The 22,888-nt window shown below is 46.8% G+C and overlaps 1 protein-coding gene across 20 annotated transcripts in view; it reads right to left on the bottom strand.

Moving 5' to 3' along the window:
• The window catches only part of LOC118358464 (splicing regulator ARVCF-like), a 366,019-nt gene that overhangs the window by 91,694 nt on the left and 251,437 nt on the right, over positions 1-22,888 (bottom strand). For all 20 annotated transcript variants that reach the window (XM_052479027.1, XM_052479028.1, XM_052479020.1 and 17 more), the window contains one exon: positions 7,726-8,399. In XM_052479027.1, coding sequence (XP_052334987.1) covers positions 7,726-8,399 — 674 coding nt within the window. The remainder of the gene's footprint in view (positions 1-7,725; positions 8,400-22,888) is intronic.

Genomic DNA, 22,888 nt, shown 5'->3' with positions numbered 1-22,888 from the left:
ATTTTAATGATTTTTATGTTAATTATATCCTTTAAATTTCTCCCGGCTGCCCTAGTGCACGTTGCGAGGGGAGAATCTCATCATGGTATTGCTGTGTCTGGGGCACATTACTTTGTGGGTTTAAATGAGGCCCTCGGTAGCATATCAGCTTTTATGGCAACACATTCTACATTTTACCGCCAGTGAAATCAATACATGATGAACTGGGAGAAAAAGCTCCTACCCAAGCAGCAATGTAACTAGACACTAAATCCTTATATATTCAGTAGGCCGGGGTTGAGCTGATATTAAAGATAAAGTAAACCAACACCACAGGGAAGACAAGACCTGGGTCTTGAGAGGCAAGCAGCTAAACACAAGACCTGGGTCTGGAGAGACAAGCAGCTAAACACAACGCCAGGGTCTGGAGAGGCAAGCAGCTAAACACAAGGCCAGGTTCTGGAGAGACAAGCAGCTAAACACAAGGCCAGGGTCTGGAGAGACAAGCAGCTAAACACAACGCCAGAGTCTGGAGAGACAAGCAGCTAAACACAAGGCCAGGGTCTGGAGAGACAAGCAGCTAAACACAAGACCTGGGTCTGGAGAGACAAGCAGCTAAACACAAGACCTGGGTCTGGAGAGACAAGCAGCTAAACACAAGGCCTGGGTCTGGAGAGACAAGCAGCTAAACACAAGACCTGGGTCTGGAGAGGCAAGCAGCTAAACACAAGACCAGGGTCTGGAGAGACAAGCAGCTAAACACAACGCCAGGGTCTGGAGAGACAGCAGCTAAACACAACGCCAGGGTCTGGAGAGACAAGCAGCTAAACACAAGACCTGGGTCTGGAGAGACAAGCAGCTAAACACAAGACCAGGGTCTGGAGAGACAAGCAGCTAAACACAAGGCCAGGGTCTGGAGAGACAAGCAGCTAAACACAAGACCTGGGTCTGGAGAAACAAGCAGCTAAACACAACGCCAGAGTCTGGAGAGACAGCAGCTAAACACAACGCCAGGGTCTGGAGAGACAAGCAGCTAAACACAAGACCTGGGTCTGGAGAGGCAAGCAGCTAAACACAAGACCAGGGTCTGGAGAGACAAGCAGCTAAACACAAGGCCAGGGTCTGGAGAGACAAGCAGCTAAACACAAGACCTGGGTCTGGAGAAACAAGCAGCTAAACACAACGCCAGGGTCTGGAGAGACAGCAGCTAAACACAAGGCCAGGGTCTGGAGAGACAAGCAGCTAAACACAAGGCCAGGGTCTGGAGAAACAAGCAGCTAAACACAACGCCAGAGTCTGGAGAGACAAGCAGCTAAACACAAGGCCAGGGTCTGGAGAGACAAGCAGCTAAACACAAGGCCAGGGTCTGGAGAGACAAGCAGCTAAACACAAGACCTGGGTCTGGAGAGGCAAGCAGCTAAACACAAGACCAGGGTCTGGAGAGACAAGCAGCTAAACACAAGGCCAGGGTCTGGAGAGACAAGCAGCTAAACACAAGACCTGGGTCTGGAGAAACAAGCAGCTAAACACAACGCCAGGGTCTGGAGAGACAGCAGCTAAACACAAGGCCAGGGTCTGGAGAGACAAGCAGCTAAACACAAGGCCAGGGTCTGGAGAAACAAGCAGCTAAACACAACGCCAGAGTCTGGAGAGACAAGCAGCTAAACACAAGGCCAGGGTCTGGAGAGACAAGCAGCTAAACACAAGGCCAGGGTCTGGAGAGACAAGCAGCTAAACACAAGGCCAGGGTCTGGAGAGACAAGCAACTAAACACAAGGCCAGGGTCTGGAGAGACAAGCAGCTAAACACAACGCCAGAGTCTGGAGAGACAAGCAGCTAAACACAACGCCAGGGTCTGGAGAGGCAAGCAGCTAAACACAACGCCAGGGTCTGGAGAGACAAGCAGCTAAACACAAGACCTGGGTCTGGAGAGACAAGCAGCTAAACACAACGCCAGAGTCTGGAGAGACAAGCAGCTAAACACAACGCCAGGGTCTGGAGAGGCAAGCAGCTAAACACAACGCCAGGGTCTGGAGAGACAAGCAGCTAAACACAAGACCTGGGTCTGGAGAGGCAAGCAGCTAAACACAACGCCAGGGTCTGGAGAGACAAGCAGCTAAACACAAGACCTGGGTCTGGAGAGGCAAGCAGCTAAACACAAGACCAGGGTCTGGAGAGACAAGCAGCTAAACACAAGACCTGGGTCTGGAGAGGCAAGCAGCTAAACACAAGACCAGGGTCTGGAGAGACAAGCAGCTAAACACAAGGCCAGGGTCTGGAGAGACAGCAGCTAAACACAACGCCAGGGTCTGGAGAGACAAGCAGCTAAACACAAGACCTGGGTCTGGAGAGGCAAGCAGCTAAACACAAGACCAGGGTCTGGAGAGACAAGCAGCTAAACACAAGACCAGGGTCTGGAGAGACAAGCAGCTAAACACAAGGCCAGGGTCTGGAGAGACAAGCAGCTAAACACAAGACCTGGGTCTGGAGAAACAAGCAGCTAAACACAACGCCAGGGTCTGGAGAGACAGCAGCTAAACACAAGGCCAGGGTCTGGAGAGACAAGCAGCTAAACACAAGGCCAGGGTCTGGAGAAACAAGCAGCTAAACACAACGCCAGAGTCTGGAGAGACAAGCAGCTAAACACAAGGCCAGGGTCTGGAGAGACAAGCAGCTAAACACAAGGCCAGGGTCTGGAGAGACAAGCAGCTAAACACAAGGCCAGGGTCTGGAGAGACAAGCAACTAAACACAAGGCCAGGGTCTGGAGAGACAAGCAGCTAAACACAACGCCAGAGTCTGGAGAGACAAGCAGCTAAACACAACGCCAGGGTCTGGAGAGACAAGCAGCTAAACACAAGACCTGGGTCTGGAGAGGCAAGCAGCTAAACACAACGCCAGGGTCTGGAGAGACAAGCAGCTAAACACAAGACCTGGGTCTGGAGAGGCAAGCAGCTAAACACAAGACCAGGGTCTGGAGAGACAAGCAGCTAAACACAAGACCTGGGTCTGGAGAGGCAAGCAGCTAAACACAAGACCAGGGTCTGGAGAGACAAGCAGCTAAACACAAGGCCAGGGTCTGGAGAGACAGCAGCTAAACACAACGCCAGGGTCTGGAGAGACAAGCAGCTAAACACAAGACCTGGGTCTGGAGAGGCAAGCAGCTAAACACAAGACCAGGGTCTGGAGAGACAAGCAGCTAAACACAAGACCTGGGTCTGGAGAGGCAAGCAGCTAAACACAACGCCAGGGTCTGGAGAGACAAGCAGCTAAACACAAGACCTGGGTCTGGAGTGACAAGCAGCTAAACACAAGACCTGGGTCTGGAGAGACAAGCAGCTGCATTGAAATGTGAGCCACAAGCAGAGACTAAGCTGAAAGACACCAAATGCCATGAAAAGTCTATGTTTCTAAGGCATTAGTTTGGTTTTGGTCTTGTGGTACGAGGTTAGGTTTAGTCATCATGGTCTAATTGCCTTGGGTAGCCTTGATCAGACAGCTTCTGAAACAGTTGTCTCCTTCTTCAGCTTCAAAAATGACCTTACTGCTACTTCCTTGAAGGGTGTTTGTTGAGGACATCTCAATGGAATGGTATAGTCCAGTCTACCTTCACCACCTCCTTTTTCTCACAGAATGGTTCCTTCCAGTCTAAGGAATGTACAGTGGAACCATTCCAGGAACCAGGAGGGTTGAGGGTGGACTGGAACGTGAAGCACCACAAACCTCAAGCTCTGCCTTCAGCCCTGGTAATGAGGAAGGCCCCAGAGCTAGGAGCTCTGCTCTGATTAAGCCCCAGTCATTAAGGCTAGGCTGGAACAGGCCTGCCTGCTACACTGAGGTTTTGGTCTGGAGAGCCTCTCAGCTAACCTGGATAAACCAGTCTGAGCCCTGTGCTCACCATTGAGAGAAGCATTCAGTCTAGTTGAACCAGGCTAACCATAGCTGCATGATAGATGGAAAAAGGCGGTGAGTGAGTAGAGGTTATACAGTACCAAGCATTCCTTTGTGAACATCCTGTCTAACCACACATTCAGAAATACAGTTGGGGGATTCAAATGCTAACAGAAATAGAAGTTGACGAGCCAAATCAACACTGCTGTGAATAAACCTCAGAAACAGAGAGTTATAGAGGGCATTACCAAATGATGTCTTCATTGCTATCAGATACATGCGCATACATCAACCGTCACACTCTTACACACACTGAAAATCAGTGTAGATACACCTGATGCCGGGGTTGGTAAACGGGGTGCGGGCTGAGTGATGGGAATGTCAGCATTTGCATTTAAATTGGCACCATTGTGTTGATATAGGTGGGGTTTAATCACAGGATGTGAAAGGCCCTTGCCGCCTCAAAGCTACAGCTACCGCCGGCACCGCCGGCAGGCATAATGCTCACAGGATGATTACAGAAGCAGCTCACATTCATGTTAATGGAGCTGCTAAAGTGAGTGAGTGCGAAAGAGAGAGAAAGGAGAGAGAGTGTGTAGGAGTGACAGCCAGCACAGTGAAAAGGCTTCAGGGACATCCGTCTTTTTCTTTCCCTGTCATCTTCTGTCAATTATGTAGATCAAATCTCTATTCCTGTGGTCTCTGACCCTCTCCAATCCCTAAGGAGACAAACCTCAAAGGATTAGCAGTGCAGACATAATGTGTCCATCTCTGTTTGGAGGAACATTTCCACATGATTATGAGCTCAGTGACTATCCACTATACACACAACAGATTGGTCATGTTCAGTAAGTGATTTCTGATTCACAAGAGGCATGGCTACAAAAAATGTAAAAACATGTTCCTGTTGTATTTTAACTGCTTATGCTGCCATTATCTGTGTGTTTCTTACTTCAATGACATGTGGGGAAGAAGAAAAACACTGTTCAGAACTTCAGTTTCCCCATCATTGGGCAACTTCTTGTGACAAACTTCTAGACAGAAGAAAGATATCTGTCTCATGCTAAAAGCTATGCACTTCTAGTCTTGTCGGGCTCTCAGCGGAGTACTGGTCTCTCTCTCTCTCTCATGTGACATGTCCCCTCTCCATTAAGGTAGATGGGGAGGAGGGGCCCAGAAGCCCCTGGAGGCCTGATGATGGTGACCCCTGGAGGCCACATGGCAGTTGGAGGTGGGCAGGCAGTTGCAGCATGGCCCCGGTAACACCAGGGAGAGATGAGCGATTTGAGATTGGCTCCAGACATCGCCATTGTCTGGCAGAGTTCAAAAGCAGCTATTGATCATGCTGACAATCACACACACACATATATACACACAAATACACACACACACACACATACACACACACACACACACACACACACACACACACACACACACACACACACACACACACACACACACACAAATATACACACACACACATTGAGCCACACAAATTCTCACTCACACACACATATAGAAGCACACATGTACACACAAAGGATGAAAGAAAGAGAGAGTGGGTGGAAACACACTAACACACACACACCAAGTGAGAGGGGGGACAGAACACCAACATACTGTACAATTCAATTTGGACACACACACACACACCTAACTAAAGATTACAAGTTTGGGTGGCCCAGTTCGTCCCTCCTACCCTGTAATAGATGACTAGAACTCCACCATGTTGATCTAATGTATGGACGACGATATCGCAGGAAACCATTTTTGCGCTAAACATCTTAATTGTTATTTTCCTTTTAATTGACGGTTCCCACAGCGACTAGAAGATAAGCTGTAATTAAAGTGCTTTAATTCACACTTTCATTACAGCAACATCGATATTGTATTATGTTCTAGGAGACATACTAATGAGTGTGTGTGAGAGAGAGAGAGAGAAAGAGAGAGAGAGCGAGAGAGAGCGAGAGAGAGAGAGAGAGAGAGAGAGAGAGAGAGAGACATCAAAAATCTCTCTTTCTGACAGAAACACGCGTTCAACAGCCATTTGCATGAAAATGGAAATCAAAAGCTCTCTTCCCTTCAGACCTTCTCTGTATGAATCAGTCAATGAGAAAATACATCTGTTTTTAAATGTACACACACACAGTTGTTTCTCACCCATGCTGGAAGAACAAGACATGTATTCTTAATTTGCCTAATCTTGAGCAAACTATTATTGTCATGTATCAGACTATGCCTGTACTGTAGCCATGCATAGAACTAATCCTCCTTGTGCATCCCCTACAGAGTAAAGAACCTGTGTCTTCTGCAGCGAGGACGACACACATGGCTGGCTACACTCTCACAGCTAAAATTCTACTCGCCCCCCTGCTCGAGTCTTAATCCTGGCTACATATACTTCACTACAGAGTTGATTTTCCTTAAATTCACTCTTGAAGATGCTTCTTTGAAGATAGGCTAGCCAGCCGTGTCGATGGTTCCCCAGTTCGTTAATGAGAGTAGCATTATACAATGGTTTTAGCAGAGTAACAGAATGGTCCTACTTAAATTAGCTTTCAAAGATACTTTACTTAGAACAGCTAACCAGCTGTACCAGTGATTGTCCGGGAGGGGAGTTTATCATCTCCACCTCGTGTTGAGATTCAAATGTCAAACTACTTTAAACGCGGAGCTGCAGCTTCACGTCTTCCTGGTCAAATGTGTTTTTTCTTAACCCATCATTTATACAGTTTGCTCAAACGGGGAGGTTCCGGCAGGCTGGCATGCTTCCTGACCTCACTCCGGGTGGTAACTACTCAATGTGCAAAGTTTATGGAAAACGATTATATCTTATAGCTTCTCAAATTTACATCCCTCTCTTAACAAAAACACTTTCATAATTTTTCATATTAGATGCACAACGCATAGTATATGTAGTGCATATGTAGTGGGTCTACTATCCCAGTTACAATATTTCCTTTATACATTTTTTATTGACATCATTTTTAAATGTTTTATGATATTAGTGTTCTATAGATCGCCTCTGACTATTCCCCACGTTTTGTGTTATTGTTCCAGTATTCGCTTTTGAACGTGTTAGAGTTTTAGCGGGAAAAAGTCTGTTGAAAGTAAGTACATTCTTTTGGTGAATCTTGAGAGCGCAGACCTGAATCTTCTTGATTTACAACAGGACATGAGTTGTTAGCCCCCACTGGTTTTTCTTTCCCCCTCTTGGGTGAGAGGGGGGTCTGATTGAAGTTATTCGTTGCAAACCTGATCTGACCTATTTGGATTCCCGTGGACAGTCATGACACACTTTATTTTAAGGGTACCTAATAAACCATTTATAATGAATTTATACATTTTGTGTTCACCATTTATTAATCATTACACCCACATTTATAAATGTTAGTAGGTATTTATTCACACATTTATATTATCTTAAAAATCCTGTGTTGTGTGATTATTCTTCGACCAGGTACTGCTGGAAAGTCTACCAATAGCATGCCCATCTTTTTGTGAGAAATTACACTGATCACTCAAAAGAAATGTTTTGAAAGTATCTATAATGTATAAATAGCGCTCACTTTAGATCAGGGACTGCAAAAAGAAAACTAATAATAAGTAAATGGTAAATGTAGGAGTAATGATTAACAGATGGTGAACACACAATTTATTAATATCTTATAAATGGTTAACGTTTTACTCAACATTTAAGTAACAAGGAAGACCTGTTTTCAAGGTCTTTTCAGACATCCTAAACCAAAACAAAACCAGTCCAATCCTATCTTCCACTCACAGAACAAAGGTCATCTATACATTTTCAGACAACTAAAAACAGACAGCATTCTGTCACGTCTCTCGTTCTCACCTGATGCGTGGCCCGTCGCGGAGCGGCTCTCTCATGGTTCTGCCGCGGTTGGTGCCTGGCAGCGTGCCTTGGCGCCGGCTAGCAGTGGAGTAGTCAGGCTCCAGGTCATAGGGCTCCTCCTCCTCGGGGCCCAGGCTGCGGCGGTCGTCCTCCAGTCCGTAGGGCTCTGGCTGGAAACGTTCTGGCTGCGACCGGTTCAGGTCCACACTGCTGCTGCCCATGGGGACCTGGGGCTGGGCCACGTGACCGTAGTCATCCTTCCGGATGGGTAGGGTCCCGTAGCTGTTCTCTGGCCGATAGCTGTTAGCCATAGCGTAGGGGTAGCGGGGTGGTCGGAAGTTGACTCCGCGGGACAGGCTGCCGTAGTTGTCCGTTGCATCTCCAATGCCGTAGCCGTCATGGAGGCCGTAGTGGCGCCCACCGTACTGACTCCCACCAGCGTCGGGGGGGAGTGTGTCGCTGTAGGAGTCGTTGTAGTTGTTGTAGGAGCGTGTGAGTGTGGAGGTGGCCTGCGGCGTGGTGATGTAGCGCTCGCCATTCTTCAGGTAGCGCCGGTCGATGGAGTCTGTGTAGCTGCCCAGCGGGGACGAGCCCTCAGGCAGAGGCAGGCCGTCGGGGCCCAGGGGCACCTGGCGAACCGTCCGCGTGGTCACCGTCTTCACCATCTTAGTCACCTAGAGGAGGAGACGAGGTCACAAAGACAGAGATAACAACTGATTACCTAATCCCCATTACATTAGTAGTTCATCCGTTACTACCCAATCCTGGAAGTCTGTGTAGTGTGTATGGGCCACACCATGAGCAACAGTTGATGAGAACAATGTTGAAGCATTCTGATCAACTGGACAGGACTGTACTGAAAAGTATGTTGAGGTGTCCCACCAGACAGAGACCACATATTAATCTCATCCCCAGACGGCTCTCTCTATAGGGCAACAATTGAGCCTGGGGACGAGGTTACCCACAGTGAGAGACAGGTGGTTAGGACTGAGACACAGCGTGGACACAGCACACCGATGGAGCCTGTTGAATCACACGGACTGGAAAGTGGGATGCCGATGCCACACAGTGAGAGAGAGGCTGAGGAATGAGATGAGGGTTGTTTCTTTAAAGAGTGACCTCTGAAGTTGTTAGTATCACACTGATCAGACCGCAGGGATTGTCAACACCAGGTCAAAGTCATGCATTGGGAAACTCAGTGACAAGAAAAGGTCGTACCATTGCCTTTAATTCATTTCTATTAGAAAAACTTGAGGCTAGGTTGTGTTGGAAGTAAGGTTGAGTTTCTGCAACATGTTCCACTAATTGTTCCAAGAGCATCTGTTCAGTGTAGTAGTAGGACAACAGCCTTACTGTTCAGTGTAGTAGTAGGACAACAGCCTTACTGTTCAGTGTAGTAGTAGGACAACAGCCTTACTGTTCAGTGTAGTAGTAGGACAACAGCCTTACTGTTCAGTGTAGTAGTAGGACAACAGCCTTACTGTTCAGTGTAGTAGTAGGACAACAGCCTTACTGTTCAGTGCAGTAGTAGGACAACGGCCTTACTGTTCAGTGTAGTAGTAGGACAACGGCCTTACTGTTCAGTGTAGTAGTAGGACAACGGCCTTACTGTTCAGTGTAGTAGTAGGACAACGGCCTTACTGTTCAGTGTAGTAGTAGGACAACAGCCTTACTGTTCAGTGTAGTAGTAGGACAACTGTTCAGTGTAGTAGTAGGCCTTACTGTTCAGTGTAGTAGTAGGACAACGGCCTTACTGTTCAGTGTAGTAGTAGGACAACGGCCTTACTGTTCAGTGTAGTAGTAGGACAACAGCCTTACTGTTCAGTGTAGTAGTAGGACAACAGCCTTACTGTTCAGTGTAGTAGTAGGACAACGGCCTTACTGTTCAGTGTAGTAGTAGGACAACGGCCTTACTGTTCAGTGTAGTAGTAGGACAACAACCTTACTGTTCAGTGTAGTAGTAGGACAACGGCCTTACTGTTCAGTGTAGTAGTAGGACAACAGCCTTACTGTTCAGTGTAGTAGTAGGACAACAGCCTTACTGTTCAGTGTAGTAGTAGGACAACAGCCTTACTGTTCAGTGTAGTAGTAGGACAACGGCCTTACTGTTCAGTGTAGTAGTAGGACAACAACCTTACTGTTCAGTGTAGTAGTAGGACAACGGCCTTACTGTTCAGTGTAGTAGTAGGACAACGGCCTTACTGTTCAGTGTAGTAGTAGGACAACAGCCTTACTGTTCAGTGTAGTAGTAGGACAACAGCCTTACTGTTCAGTGTAGTAGTAGGACAACGGCCTTACTGTTCAGTGTAGTAGTAGGACAACGGCCTTACTGTTCAGTGTAGTAGTAGGACAACAACCTTACTGTTCAGTGTAGTAGTAGGACAACGGCCTTACTGTTCAGTGTAGTAGTAGGACAACGGCCTTACTGTTCAGTGTAGTAGTAGGACAACGGCCTTACTGTTCAGTGTAGTAGTAGGACAACAGCCTTACTGTTCAGTGTAGTAGTAGGACAACAGCCTTACTGTTCAGTGTAGTAGTAGGACAACAGCCTTACTGTTCAGTGTAGTAGTAGGACAACAGCCTTACTGTTCAGTGTAGTAGTAGGACAACAGCCTTACTGTTCAGTGCAGTAGTAGGACAACAGCCTTACTGTTCAGTGTAGTAGTAGGACAACAGCCTTACTGTTCAGTGTAGTAGTAGGACAACAGCCTTACTGTTCAGTGTAGTAGTAGGACAACAGCCTTACTGTTCAGTGCAGTAGTAGGACAACAGCCTTACTGTTCAGTGTAGTAGTAGGACAACAGCCTTACTGTTCAGTGTAGTAGTAGGACAACAGCCTTACTGTTCAGTGCAGTAGTAGGACAACAGCCTTACTGTTCAGTGTAGTAGTAGGACAACAGCCTTACTGTTCAGTGTAGTAGTAGGACAACAGCCTTACTGTTCAGTGCAGTAGTAGGACAACAGCCTTACTGTTCAGTGCAGTAGTAGGACAACAGCCTTACTGTTCAGTGTAGTAGTAGGACAACAGCCTTACTGTTCAGTGCAGTAGTAGGACAACGGCCTTACTGTTCAGTGCAGTAGTAGGACAACGGCCTTACTGTTCAGTGTAGTAGTAGGACAACGGCCTTACTGTTCAGTGCAGTAGTAGGACAACGGCCTTACTGTTCAGTGTAGTAGTAGGACAACGGCCTTACTGTTCAGTGCAGTAGTAGGACAACGGCCTTACTGTTCAGTGTAGTAGTAGGACAACGGCCTTACTGTTCAGTGCAGTAGTAGGACAACGGCCTTACTGTTCAGTGCAGTAGTAGGACAACGGCCTTACTGTTCAGTGCAGTAGTAGGACAACTTACTGTTCAGTGCAGTAGTAGGACAACGGCCTTACTGTTCAGTGCAGTAGTAGGACAACGGCCTTACTGTTCAGTGTAGTAGTAGGACAACGGCCTTACTGTTCAGTGTAGTAGTAGGACAACGGCCTTACTGTTCAGTGTAGTAGTAGGACAACGGCCTTACTGTTCAGTGTAGTAGTAGGACAACGGCCTTACTGTTCAGTGTAGTAGTAGGACAACGGCCTTACTGTTCAGTGTAGTAGTAGGACAACGGCCTTACTGTTCAGTGTAGTAGTAGGACAACGGCCTTACTGTTCAGTGTAGTAGTAGGACAACGGCCTTACTGTTCAGTGTAGTAGTAGGACAACGGCCTTACTGTTCAGTGTAGTAGTAGGACAACGGCCTTACTGTTCAGTGTAGTAGTGCCTTACTGTTCAGTGTAGTAGTAGGACAACAGCCTTACTGTTCAGTGTAGTAGTAGGACAACAGCCTTACTGTTCAGTGTAGTAGTAGGACAACAGCCTTACTGTTCAGTGTAGTAGTAGGACAACAGCCTTACTGTTCAGTGTAGTAGTAGGACAACAGCCTTACTGTTCAGTGCAGTACTAGGACAACAGCCTTACTGTTCAGTGCAGTACTAGGACAACGGCCTTACTGTTCAGTGCAGTAGTAGGACAACGGCCTTACTGTTCAGTGCAGTAGTAGGACAACGGCCTTACTGTTCAGTGCAGTAGTAGGACAACGGCCTTACTGTTCAGTGCAGTAGTAGGACAACGGCCTTACTGTTCAGTGCAGTAGTAGGACAACGGCGTTACTGTTCAGTGCAGTAGTAGGACAACGGCCTTACTGTTCAGTGCAGTAGTAGGACAACGGCCTTACTGTTCAGTGTAGTAGTAGGACAACGGCCTTACTGTTCAGTGTAGTAGTAGGACAACGGCCTTACTGTTCAGTGTAGTAGTAGGACAACGGCCTTACTGTTCAGTGTAGTAGTAGGACAAACGGCCTTACTGTTCAGTGTAGTAGTAGGACAAGCCTTACTGTTCAGTGTAGTAGTAGGACAACGGCCTTACTGTTCAGTGTAGTAGTAGGACAACAGCCTTACTGTTCAGTGTAGTAGTAGGACAACAGCCTTACTGTTCAGTGTAGTAGTAGGACAACAGCCTTACTGTTCAGTGTAGTAGTAGGACAACAGCCTTACTGTTCAGTGTAGTAGTAGGACAACAACCTTACTGTTCAGTGCAGTACTAGGACAACAGCCTTACTGTTCAGTGCAGTACTAGGACAACAGCCTTACTGTTCAGTGCAGTAGTAGGACAACAGCCTTACTGTTCAGTGTAGTAGTAGGACAACAGCCTTACTGTTCAGTGCAGTAGTAGGACAACAGCCGTACTGTTCAGTGCAGTAGTAGGACAACAGCCTTACTGTTCAGTGCAGTAGTAGGACAACAGCCTTACTGTTCAGTGCAGTACTAGGACAACAGCCTTACTGTTCAGTGCAGTACTAGGACAACAGCCTTACTGTTCAGTGCAGTAGTAGGACAACGGCCTTACTGTTCAGTGTAGTAGTAGGACAACGGCCTTACTGTTCAGTGCAGTAGTAGGACAACGGCCTTACTGTTCAGTGTAGTAGTAGGACAACGGCCTTACTGTTCAGTGCAGTAGTAGGACAACGGCCTTACTGTTCAGTGTAGTAGTAGGACAACGGCCTTACTGTTCAGTGCAGTAGTAGGACAACGGCCTTACTGTTCAGTGCAGTAGTAGGACAACAGCCTTACTGTTCAGTGTAGTAGTAGGACAACAGCCTTACTGTTCAGTGTAGTAGTAGGACAACGGCCTTACTGTTCAGTGTAGTAGTAGGACAACAGCCTTACTGTTCAGTGTAGTAGTAGGACAACAGCCTTACTGTTCAGTGTAGTAGTAGGACAACAGCCTTACTGTTCAGTGTAGTAGTAGGACAACAGCCTTACTGTTCAGTGTAGTAGTAGGACAACAGCCTTACTGTTCAGTGTAGTAGTAGGACAACGGCCTTACTGTTCAGTGTAGTAGTAGGACAACAACCTTACTGTTCAGTGTAGTAGTAGGACAACGGCCTTACTGTTCAGTGTAGTAGTAGGACAACGGCCTTACTGTTCAGTGTAGTAGTAGGACAACAGCCTTACTGTTCAGTGTAGTAGTAGGACAACAGCCTTACTGTTCAGTGTAGTAGTAGGACAACAGCCTTACTGTTCAGTGTAGTAGTAGGACAACAGCCTTACTGTTCAGTGTAGTAGTAGGACAACAGCCTTACTGTTCAGTGCAGTAGTAGGACAACAGCCTTACTGTTCAGTGTAGTAGTAGGACAACAGCCTTACTGTTCAGTGTAGTAGTAGGACAACAGCCTTACTGTTCAGTGTAGTAGTAGGACAACAGCCTTACTGTTCAGTGCAGTAGTAGGACAACAGCCTTACTGTTCAGTGTAGTAGTAGGACAACAGCCTTACTGTTCAGTGTAGTAGTAGGACAACAGCCTTACTGTTCAGTGCAGTAGTAGGACAACAGCCTTACTGTTCAGTGTAGTAGTAGGACAACAGCCTTACTGTTCAGTGTAGTAGTAGGACAACAGCCTTACTGTTCAGTGTAGTAGTAGGACAACGGCCTTACTGTTCAGTGCAGTAGTAGGACAACGGCCTTACTGTTCAGTGTAGTAGTAGGACAACGGCGTTACTGTTCAGTGCAGTAGTAGGACAACGGCCTTACTGTTCAGTGCAGTACTAGGACAACAGCCTTACTGTTCAGTGCAGTACTAGGACAACGGCCTTACTGTTCAGTGCAGTAGTAGGACAACGGCCTTACTGTTCAGTGTAGTAGTAGGACAACGGCGTTACTGTTCAGTGCAGTAGTAGGACAACGGCCTTACTGTTCAGTGCAGTACTAGGACAACAGCCTTACTGTTCAGTGCAGTACTAGGACAACAGCCTTACTGTTCAGTGCAGTACTAGGACAACAGCCTTACTGTTCAGTGCAGTAGTAGGACAACGGCCTTACTGTTCAGTGTAGTAGTAGGACAACGGCCTTACTGTTCAGTGCAGTAGTAGGACAACGGCCTTACTGTTCAGTGTAGTAGTAGGACAACGGCCTTACTGTTCAGTGCAGTAGTAGGACAACGGCCTTACTGTTCAGTGTAGTAGTAGGACAACGGCCTTACTGTTCAGTGCAGTAGTAGGACAACAGCCTTACTGTTCAGTGCAGTAGTAGGACAACGGCCTTACTGTCCAGTGCAGTAGTAGGACAACGGCGTTACTGTTCAGTGCAGTAGTAGGACAACGGCCTTACTGTTCAGTGCAGTAGTAGGACAACGGCCTTACTGTTCAGTGTAGTAGTAGGACAACGGCCTTACTGTTCAGTGTAGTAGTAGGACAACGGCCTTACTGTTCAGTGTAGTAGTAGGACAACGGCCTTACTGTTCAGTGTAGTAGTAGGACAACGGCCTTACTGTTCAGTGTAGTAGTAGGACAACGGCCTTACTGTTCAGTGTAGTAGTAGGACAACGGCCTTACTGTTCAGTGTAGTAGTAGGACAACGGCCTTACTGTTCAGTGTAGTAGTAGGACAACAGCCTTACTGTTCAGTGTAGTAGTAGGACAACAGCCTTACTGTTCAGTGCAATAGTAGGACAAAAGCCTTACTGTTCAGTGTAGTAGTAGGACAACAGCCTTACTGTTCAGTGCAGTACTAGGACAACAGCCTTACTGTTCAGTGCAGTACTAGGACAACAGCCTTACTGTTCAGTGCAGTAGTAGGACAACAGCCTTACTGTTCAGTGTAGTAGTAGGACAACAGCCTTACTGTTCAGTGCAGTAGTAGGACAACGGCCTTACTGTTCAGTGTAGTAGTAGGACAACGGCTTTACTGTTCAGTGCAGTAGTAGGACAACAGCCTTACTGTTCAGTGCAGTAGTAGGACAACGGCCTTACTGTCCAGTGCAGTAGTAGGACAACGGCGTTACTGTTCAGTGCAGTAGTAGGACAACGGCCTTACTGTTCAGTGCAGTAGTAGGACAACGGCCTTACTGTTCAGTGTAGTAGTAGGACAACGGCCTTACTGTTCAGTGTAGTAGTAGGACAACGGCCTTACTGTTCAGTGTAGTAGTAGGACAACGGCCTTACTGTTCAGTGTAGTAGTAGGACAACGGCCTTACTGTTCAGTGTAGTAGTAGGACAACGGCCTTACTGTTCAGTGTAGTAGTAGGACAACGGCCTTACTGTTCAGTGTAGTAGTAGGACAACGGCCTTACTGTTCAGTGCAGTAGTAGGACAACAGCCTTACTGTTCAGTGCAGTAGTAGGACAACAGCCTTACTGTTCAGTGCAGTACTAGGACAACAGCCTTACTGTTCAGTGCAGTACTAGGACAACAGCCTTACTGTTCAGTGCAGTAGTAGGACAACAGCCTTACTGTTCAGTGTAGTAGTAGGACAACAGCCTTACTGTTCAGTGCAGTAGTAGGACAACAGCCTTACTGTTCAGTGCAGTAGTAGGACAACAGCCTTACTGTTCAGTGCAGTAGTAGGACAACAGCCTTACTGTTCAGTGCAGTAGTAGGACAACGGCCTTACTGTTCAGTGCAGTAGTAGGACAACGGCCTTACTGTTCAGTGCAGTAGTAGGACAACGGCCTTACTGTTCAGTGCAGTAGTAGGACAACGGCCTTACTGTTCAGTGCAGTAGTAGGACAACGGCCTTACTGTTCAGTGCAGTAGTAGGACAACGGCCTTACTGTTCAGTGCAGTAGTAGCACAACGGCCTTACTGTCCAGTGCAGTAGTAGGACAACGGCGTTACTGTTCAGTGCAGTAGTAGGACAACGGCCTTACTGTTCAGTGCAGTAGTAGGACAACGGCCTTACTGTTCAGTGTAGTAGTAGGACAACGGCCTTACTGTTCAGTGTAGTAGTAGGACAACGGCCTTACTGTTCAGTGTAGTAGTAGGACAACGGCCTTACTGTTCAGTGTAGTAGTAGGACAACGGCCTTACTGTTCAGTGTAGTAGTAGGACAACAGCCTTACTGTTCAGTGTAGTAGTAGGACAACAGCCTTACTGTTCAGTGCAATAGTAGGACAAAAGCCTTACTGTTCAGTGCAATAGTAGGACAAAAGCCTTACTGTTCAGTGTAGTAGTAGGACAACAGCCTTACTGTTCAGTGCAGTACTAGGACAACAGCCTTACTGTTCAGTGCAGTACTAGGACAACAGCCTTACTGTTCAGTGCAGTAGTAGGACAACAGCCTTACTGTTCAGTGTAGTAGTAGGACAACAGCCTTACTGTTCAGTGCAGTAGTAGGACAACGGCCTTACTGTTCAGTGTAGTAGTAGGACAACGGCCTTACTGTTCAGTGCAGTAGTAGGAAAACGGCCTTACTGTTCAGTGTAGTAGTAGGACAACGGCCTTACTGTTCAGTGCAGTAGTAGGACAACGGCCTTACTGTTCAGTGCAGTAGTAGGACAACGGCCTTACTGTTCAGTGTAGTAGTAGGACAACGGCCTTACTGTTCAGTGTAGTAGTAGGACAACGGCCTTACTGTTCAGTGTAGTAGTAGGACAACAGCCTTACTGTTCAGTGCAATAGTAGGACAAAAGCCTTACTGTTCAGTGCAATAGTAGGACAAAAGCCTTACTGTTCAGTGTAGTAGTAGGACAACAGCCTTACTGTTCAGTGCAGTACTAGGACAACAGCCTTACTGTTCAGTGCAGTACTAGGACAACAGCCTTACTGTTCAGTGCAGTAGTAGGACAACAGCCTTACTGTTCAGTGTAGTAGTAGGACAACGGCCTTACTGTTCAGTGCAGTAGTAGGACAACGGCCTTACTGTTCAGTGTAGTAGTAGGACAACGGCCTTACTGTTCAGTGCAGTAGTAGGACAACGGCCTTACTGTTCAGTGTAGTAGTAGGACAACGGCCTTACTGTTCAGTGCAGTAGTAGGACAACGGCCTTACTGTTCAGTGCAGTAGTAGGACAACGGCCTTACTGTTCAGTGCAGTAGTAGGACAACGGCGTTACTGTTCAGTGCAGTAGTAGGACAACGGCCTTACTGTTCAGTGCAGTAGTAGGACAACGGCCTTACTGTTCAGTGCAGTAGTAGGACAACGGCCTTACTGTTCAGTGCAGTAGTAGGACAACGGCCTTACTGTTCAGTGTAGTAGTAGGACAACGGCCTTACTGTTCAGTGTAGTAGTAGGACAACGGCCTTACTGTTCAGTGTAGTAGTAGGACAACGGCCTTACTGTTCAGTGTAGTAGTAGGACAACGGCCTTACTGTTCAGTGTAGTAGTAGGACAACGGCCTTACTGTTCAGTGTAGTAGTAGGACAACAGCCTTACTGTTCAGTGTAGTAGTAGGACAACGGCCTTACTGTTCAGTGTAGTAGTAGGACAACAGCCTTACTGTTCAGTGTAGTAGTAGGACAACGGCCTTACTGTTCAGTGCAGTACTAGGACAACGGCCTTACTGTTCAGTGCAGTACTAGGACAACGGCCTTACTGTTCAGTGCAGTAGTAGGACAACGGCCTTACTGTTCAGTGTAGTAGTAGGACAACGGCCTTACTGTTCAGTGTAGTAGTAGGACAACGGCCTTACTGTTCAGTGCAGTAGTAGGACAACGGCCTTACTGTTCAGTGCAGTAGTAGGACAACGGCCTTACTGTTCAGTGCAGTAGTAGGACAACGGCCTTACTGTTCAGTGCAGTAGTAGGACAACGGCCTTACTGTTCAGTGTAGTAGTAGGACAACGGCCTTACTGTTCAGTGTAGTAGTAGGACAACGGCCTTACTGTTCAGTGTAGTAGTAGGACAACGGCCTTACTGTTCAGTGTAGTAGTAGGACAACGGCCTTACTGTTCAGTGTAGTAGTAGGACAACAGCCTTACTGTTCAGTGTAGTAGTAGGACAACAGCCTTACTGTTCAGTGTAGTAGTAGGACAACAGCCTTACTGTTCAGTGTAGTAGTAGGACAACAGCCTTACTGTTCAGTGTAGTAGTAGGACAACAGCCTTACTGTTCAGTGTAGTAGTAGGACAACAGCCTTACTGTTCAGTGCAGTACTAGGACAACAGCCTTACTGTTCAGTGCAGTACTAGGACAACAGCCTTACTGTTCAGTGCAGTAGTAGGACAACAGCCTTACTGTTCAGTGTAGTAGTAGGACAACGGCCTTACTGTTCAGTGCAGTAGTAGGACAACGGCCGTACTGTTCAGTGCAGTAGTAGGACAACGGCCTTACTGTTCAGTGCAGTAGTAGGACAACGGCCTTACTGTTCAGTGTAGTAGTAGGACAACGGCCTTACTGTTCAGTGTAGTAGTAGGACAACGGCCTTACTGTTCAGTGTAGTAGTAGGACAACGGCCTTACTGTTCAGTGTAGTAGTAGGACAACGGCCTTACTGTTCAGTGTAGTAGTAGGACAACGGCCTTACTGTTCAGTGTAGTAGTAGGACAACGGCCTTACTGTTCAGTGTAGTAGTAGGACAACGGCCTTACTGTTCAGTGTAGTAGTAGGACAACGGCCTTACTGTTCAGTGTAGTAGTAGGACAACAGCCTTACTGTTCAGTGTAGTAGTAGGACAACAGCCTTACTGTTCAGTGTAGTAGTAGGACAACAGCCTTACTGTTCAGTGTAGTAGTAGGACAACAGCCTTACTGTTCAGTGTAGTAGTAGGACAACAGCCTTACTGTTCAGTGTAGTAGTAGGACAACAGCCTTACTGTTCAGTGCAGTACTAGGACAACAGCCTTACTGTTCAGTGCAGTACTAGGACAACAGCCTTACTGTTCAGTGCAGTAGTAGGACAACAGCCTTACTGTTCAGTGTAGTAGTAGGACAACAGCCTTACTGTTCAGTGCAGTAGTAGGACAACAGCCGTACTGTTCAGTGCAGTAGTAGGACAACAGCCTTACTGTTCAGTGCAGTACTAGGACAACAGCCTTACTGTTCAGTGCAGTACTAGGACAACAGCCTTACTGTTCAGTGCAGTAGTAGGACAACAGCCTTACTGTTCAGTGTAGTAGTAGGACAACGGCCTTACTGTTCAGTGCAGTAGTAGGACAACGGCCTTACTGTTCAGTGTAGTAGTAGGACAACGGCCTTACTGTTCAGTGCAGTAGTAGGACAACGGCCTTACTGTTCAGTGTAGTAGTAGGACAACGGCCTTACTGTTCAGTGCAGTAGTAGGACAACGGCCTTACTGTTCAGTGCAGTAGTAGGACAACGGCCTTACTGTCCAGTGCAGTAGTAGGACAACGGCGTTACTGTTCAGTGCAGTAGTAGGACAACGGCCTTACTGTTCAGTGTAGTAGTAGGACAACGGCCTTACTGTTCAGTGTAGTAGTAGGACAACGGCCTTACTGTTCAGTGTAGTAGTAGGACAACGGCCTTACTGTTCAGTGTAGTAGTAGGACAACGGCCTTACTGTTCAGTGTAGTAGTAGGACAACGGCCTTACTGTTCAGTGTAGTAGTAGGACAACGGCCTTACTGTTCAGTGTAGTAGTAGGACAACGGCCTTACTGTTCAGTGTAGTAGTAGGACAACGGCCTTACTGTTCAGTGTAGTAGTAGGACAACGGCCTTACTGTTCAGTGTAGTAGTAGGACAACGGCCTTACTGTTCAGTGTAGTAGTAGGACAACGGCCTTACTGTTCAGTGTAGTAGTAGGACAACTGCCTTACTGTTCAGTGTAGTAGTAGGACAACGGCCTTACTGTTCAGTGTAGTAGTAGGACAACAGCCTTACTGTTCAGTGTAGTAGTAGGACAACAGCCTTACTGTTCAGTGTAGTAGTAGGACAACAGCCTTACTGTTCAGTGCAGTACTAGGACAACAGCCTTACTGTTCAGTGCAGTACTAGGACAACAGCCTTACTGTTCAGTGCAGTAGTAGGACAACAGCCTTACTGTTCAGTGCAGTAGTAGGACAACGGCCTTACTGTTCAGTGCAGTAGTAGGACAACGGCCTTACTGTCCAGTGCAGTAGTAGGACAACGGCGTTACTGTTCAGTGCAGTAGTAGGACAACGGCCTTACTGTTCAGTGTAGTAGTAGGACAACGGCCTTACTGTTCAGTGTAGTAGTAGGACAACGGCCTTACTGTTCAGTGTAGTAGTAGGACAACGGCCTTACTGTTCAGTGTAGTAGTAGGACAACGGCCTTACTGTTCAGTGTAGTAGTAGGACAACGGCCTTACTGTTCAGTGTAGTAGTAGGACAACGGCCTTACTGTTCAGTGTAGTAGTAGGACAACGGCCTTACTGTTCAGTGTAGTAGTAGGACAACGGCCTTACTGTTCAGTGTAGTAGTAGGACAACAGCCTTACTGTTCAGTGTAGTAGTAGGACAACGGCCTTACTGTTCAGTGCAGTAGTAGGACAAAAGCCTTACTGTTCAGTGTAGTAGTAGGACAACAGCCTTACTGTTCAGTGCAGTACTAGGACAACAGCCTTACTGTTCAGTGCAGTACTAGGACAACAGCCTTACTGTTCAGTGCAGTAGTAGGACAACAGCCTTACTGTTCAGTGTAGTAGTAGGACAACAGCCTTACTGTTCAGTGCAGTAGTAGGACAACAGCCTTACTGTTCAGTGCAGTAGTAGGACAACAGCCTTACTGTTCAGTGTAGTAGTAGGACAACAGCCTTACTGTTCAGTGTAGTAGTAGGACAACAGCCTTACTGTTCAGTGTAGTAGTAGGACAACAGCCTTACTGTTCAGTGCAGTAGTAGGACAACAGCATTACTGTTCAGTGCAGTAGTAGGACAACAGCCTTACTGTTCAGTGTAGTAGTAGGACAACAGCCTTACTGTTCAGTGCAGTAGTAGGACAACGGCCTTACTGTTCAGTGCAGTAGTAGGACAACGGCCTTACTGTTCAGTGCAGTAGTAGGACAACGGCCTTACTGTTCAGTGCAGTAGTAGGACAACGGCCTTACTGTTCAGTGCAGTAGTAGGACAACGGCCTTACTGTTCAGTGCAGTAGTAGGACAACGGCCTTACTGTTCAGTGCAGTAGTAGCACAACAGCCTTACTGTCCAGTGCAGTAGTAGGACAACGGCCTTACTGTTCAGTGCAGTAGTAGGACAACGGCCTTACTGTTCAGTGCAGTAGTAGCACAACAGCCTTACTGTTCAGTGCAGTAGTAGGACAACGGCCTTACTGTTCAGTGCAGTAGTAGCACAACAGCCTTACTGTTCAGTGCAGTAGTAGGACAACAGCCTTACTGTTCAGTGTAGTAGTAGGACAACAGCCTTACTGTTCAGTGTAGTAGTAGGACAACAGCCTTACTGTTCAGTGCAGTAGTAGGACAACAGCCTTACTGTTCAGTGTAGTAGTAGGACAACAGCCTTACTGTTCAGTGTAGTAGTAGGACAACAGCCTTACTGTTCAGTGTAGTAGTAGGACAACAGCCTTACTGTTCAGTGTAGTAGTAGGACAACAGCCTTACTGTTCAGTGCAGTAGTAGGACAATGGCCTTACTGTTCAGTGCAGTAGTAGGACAACAGCCTTACTGTTCAGTGCAGTAGTAGGACAACAGCCTTACTGTTCAGTGTAGTAGTAGGACAACAGCCTTACTGTTCAGTGTAGTAGTAGGACAACAGCCTTACTGTTCAGTGCAGTAGTAGGACAACAGCCTTACTGTTCAGTGTAGTAGTAGGACAACAGCCTTACTGTTCAGTGCAGTAGTAGGACAACAGCCTTACTGTTCAGTGCAGTAGTAGGACAACAGCCTTACTGTTCAGTGTAGTAGTAGGACAACAGCCTTACTGTTCAGTGCAGTAGTAGGACAACAGCCTTACTGTTCAGTGCAGTAGTAGGACAACAGCCTTACTGTTCAGTGTAGTAGTAGGACAACAGCCTTACTGTTCAGTGCAGTAGTAGGACAACAGCCTTACTGTTCAGTGTAGTAGTAGGACAACAGCCTTACTTTTCAGTGTAGTAGTAGGACAACAGCCTTACTGTTCAGTGTAGTAGTAGGACAACAGCCTTACTGTTCAGTGCAGTAGTAGGACAACAGCCTTACTGTTCAGTGTAGTAGTAGGACAACAGCCTTACTGTTCAGTGCAGTAGTAGGACAACAGCCTTGGATGCAGAGCGCAGAAGCTTGACTTCCACGTAAGGTGCATGGTCAGAATCTGCAGCCCAAATGGCACCTATACAGTACACTACTTTTTGACAAGAGCCCATAGGGCTTTGGTAGTACACTACCAAGGGAATAAGTTTTGGACGAATTAAGAATTAAGAATCATAACTGGTAACTGTGACGGTCTTATAGTAAACTGTATATATATATATGTCTATACACCTTGTCCTTAACAAATCACACTCCTACTTGTCTGAGAGTGCTGAAACTGTCTGGCAGTCAGGGAGGGCTAGCAGCATCTCACCTCCTCCTAAGGTTCAGCACCGATACAGAAACCAATTTGCTGCCCAGTGAATTCTGCAGTGCCGATAATTGGCTATTTTGTCCGCGGCTATAAATTAATCTTCAAAATGAATGAGGTTGATGAAAATGAATCGTCATTGGAGGGGGCCCTATGTCTGACTCTGATACAATTCGTGTTGTGCCTGACAAGATGCACAGAGATGGTTCATTCCCACTCAACTGGCAGACAAGTACTTCACTGAAACAAGCTTTTTCACATGAACACAGAAAGAGACAGGTTTCTGATTAGTTACATTTTGTGATCCAACCACTTTGCTGAACTCATAATTATAATATACCAGGTTTATAGTCATATTTATATACAGAATTTTATCAACGGCATGAAATAATAACAAGGAACCTCAATAAAGTATTAAACATATCTCCTCAAAAGAGGAAGCAGGGAACAAAAT

Source organism: Oncorhynchus keta, chromosome 25 (assembly GCF_023373465.1).
Source record: "Oncorhynchus keta strain PuntledgeMale-10-30-2019 chromosome 25, Oket_V2, whole genome shotgun sequence".
Taxonomy (NCBI): Eukaryota; Metazoa; Chordata; class Actinopteri; order Salmoniformes; family Salmonidae; genus Oncorhynchus; species Oncorhynchus keta.
Note: the sequence above shows the minus strand (reverse complement) of the source record. Positions and strands in the feature narration are given on the sequence as shown.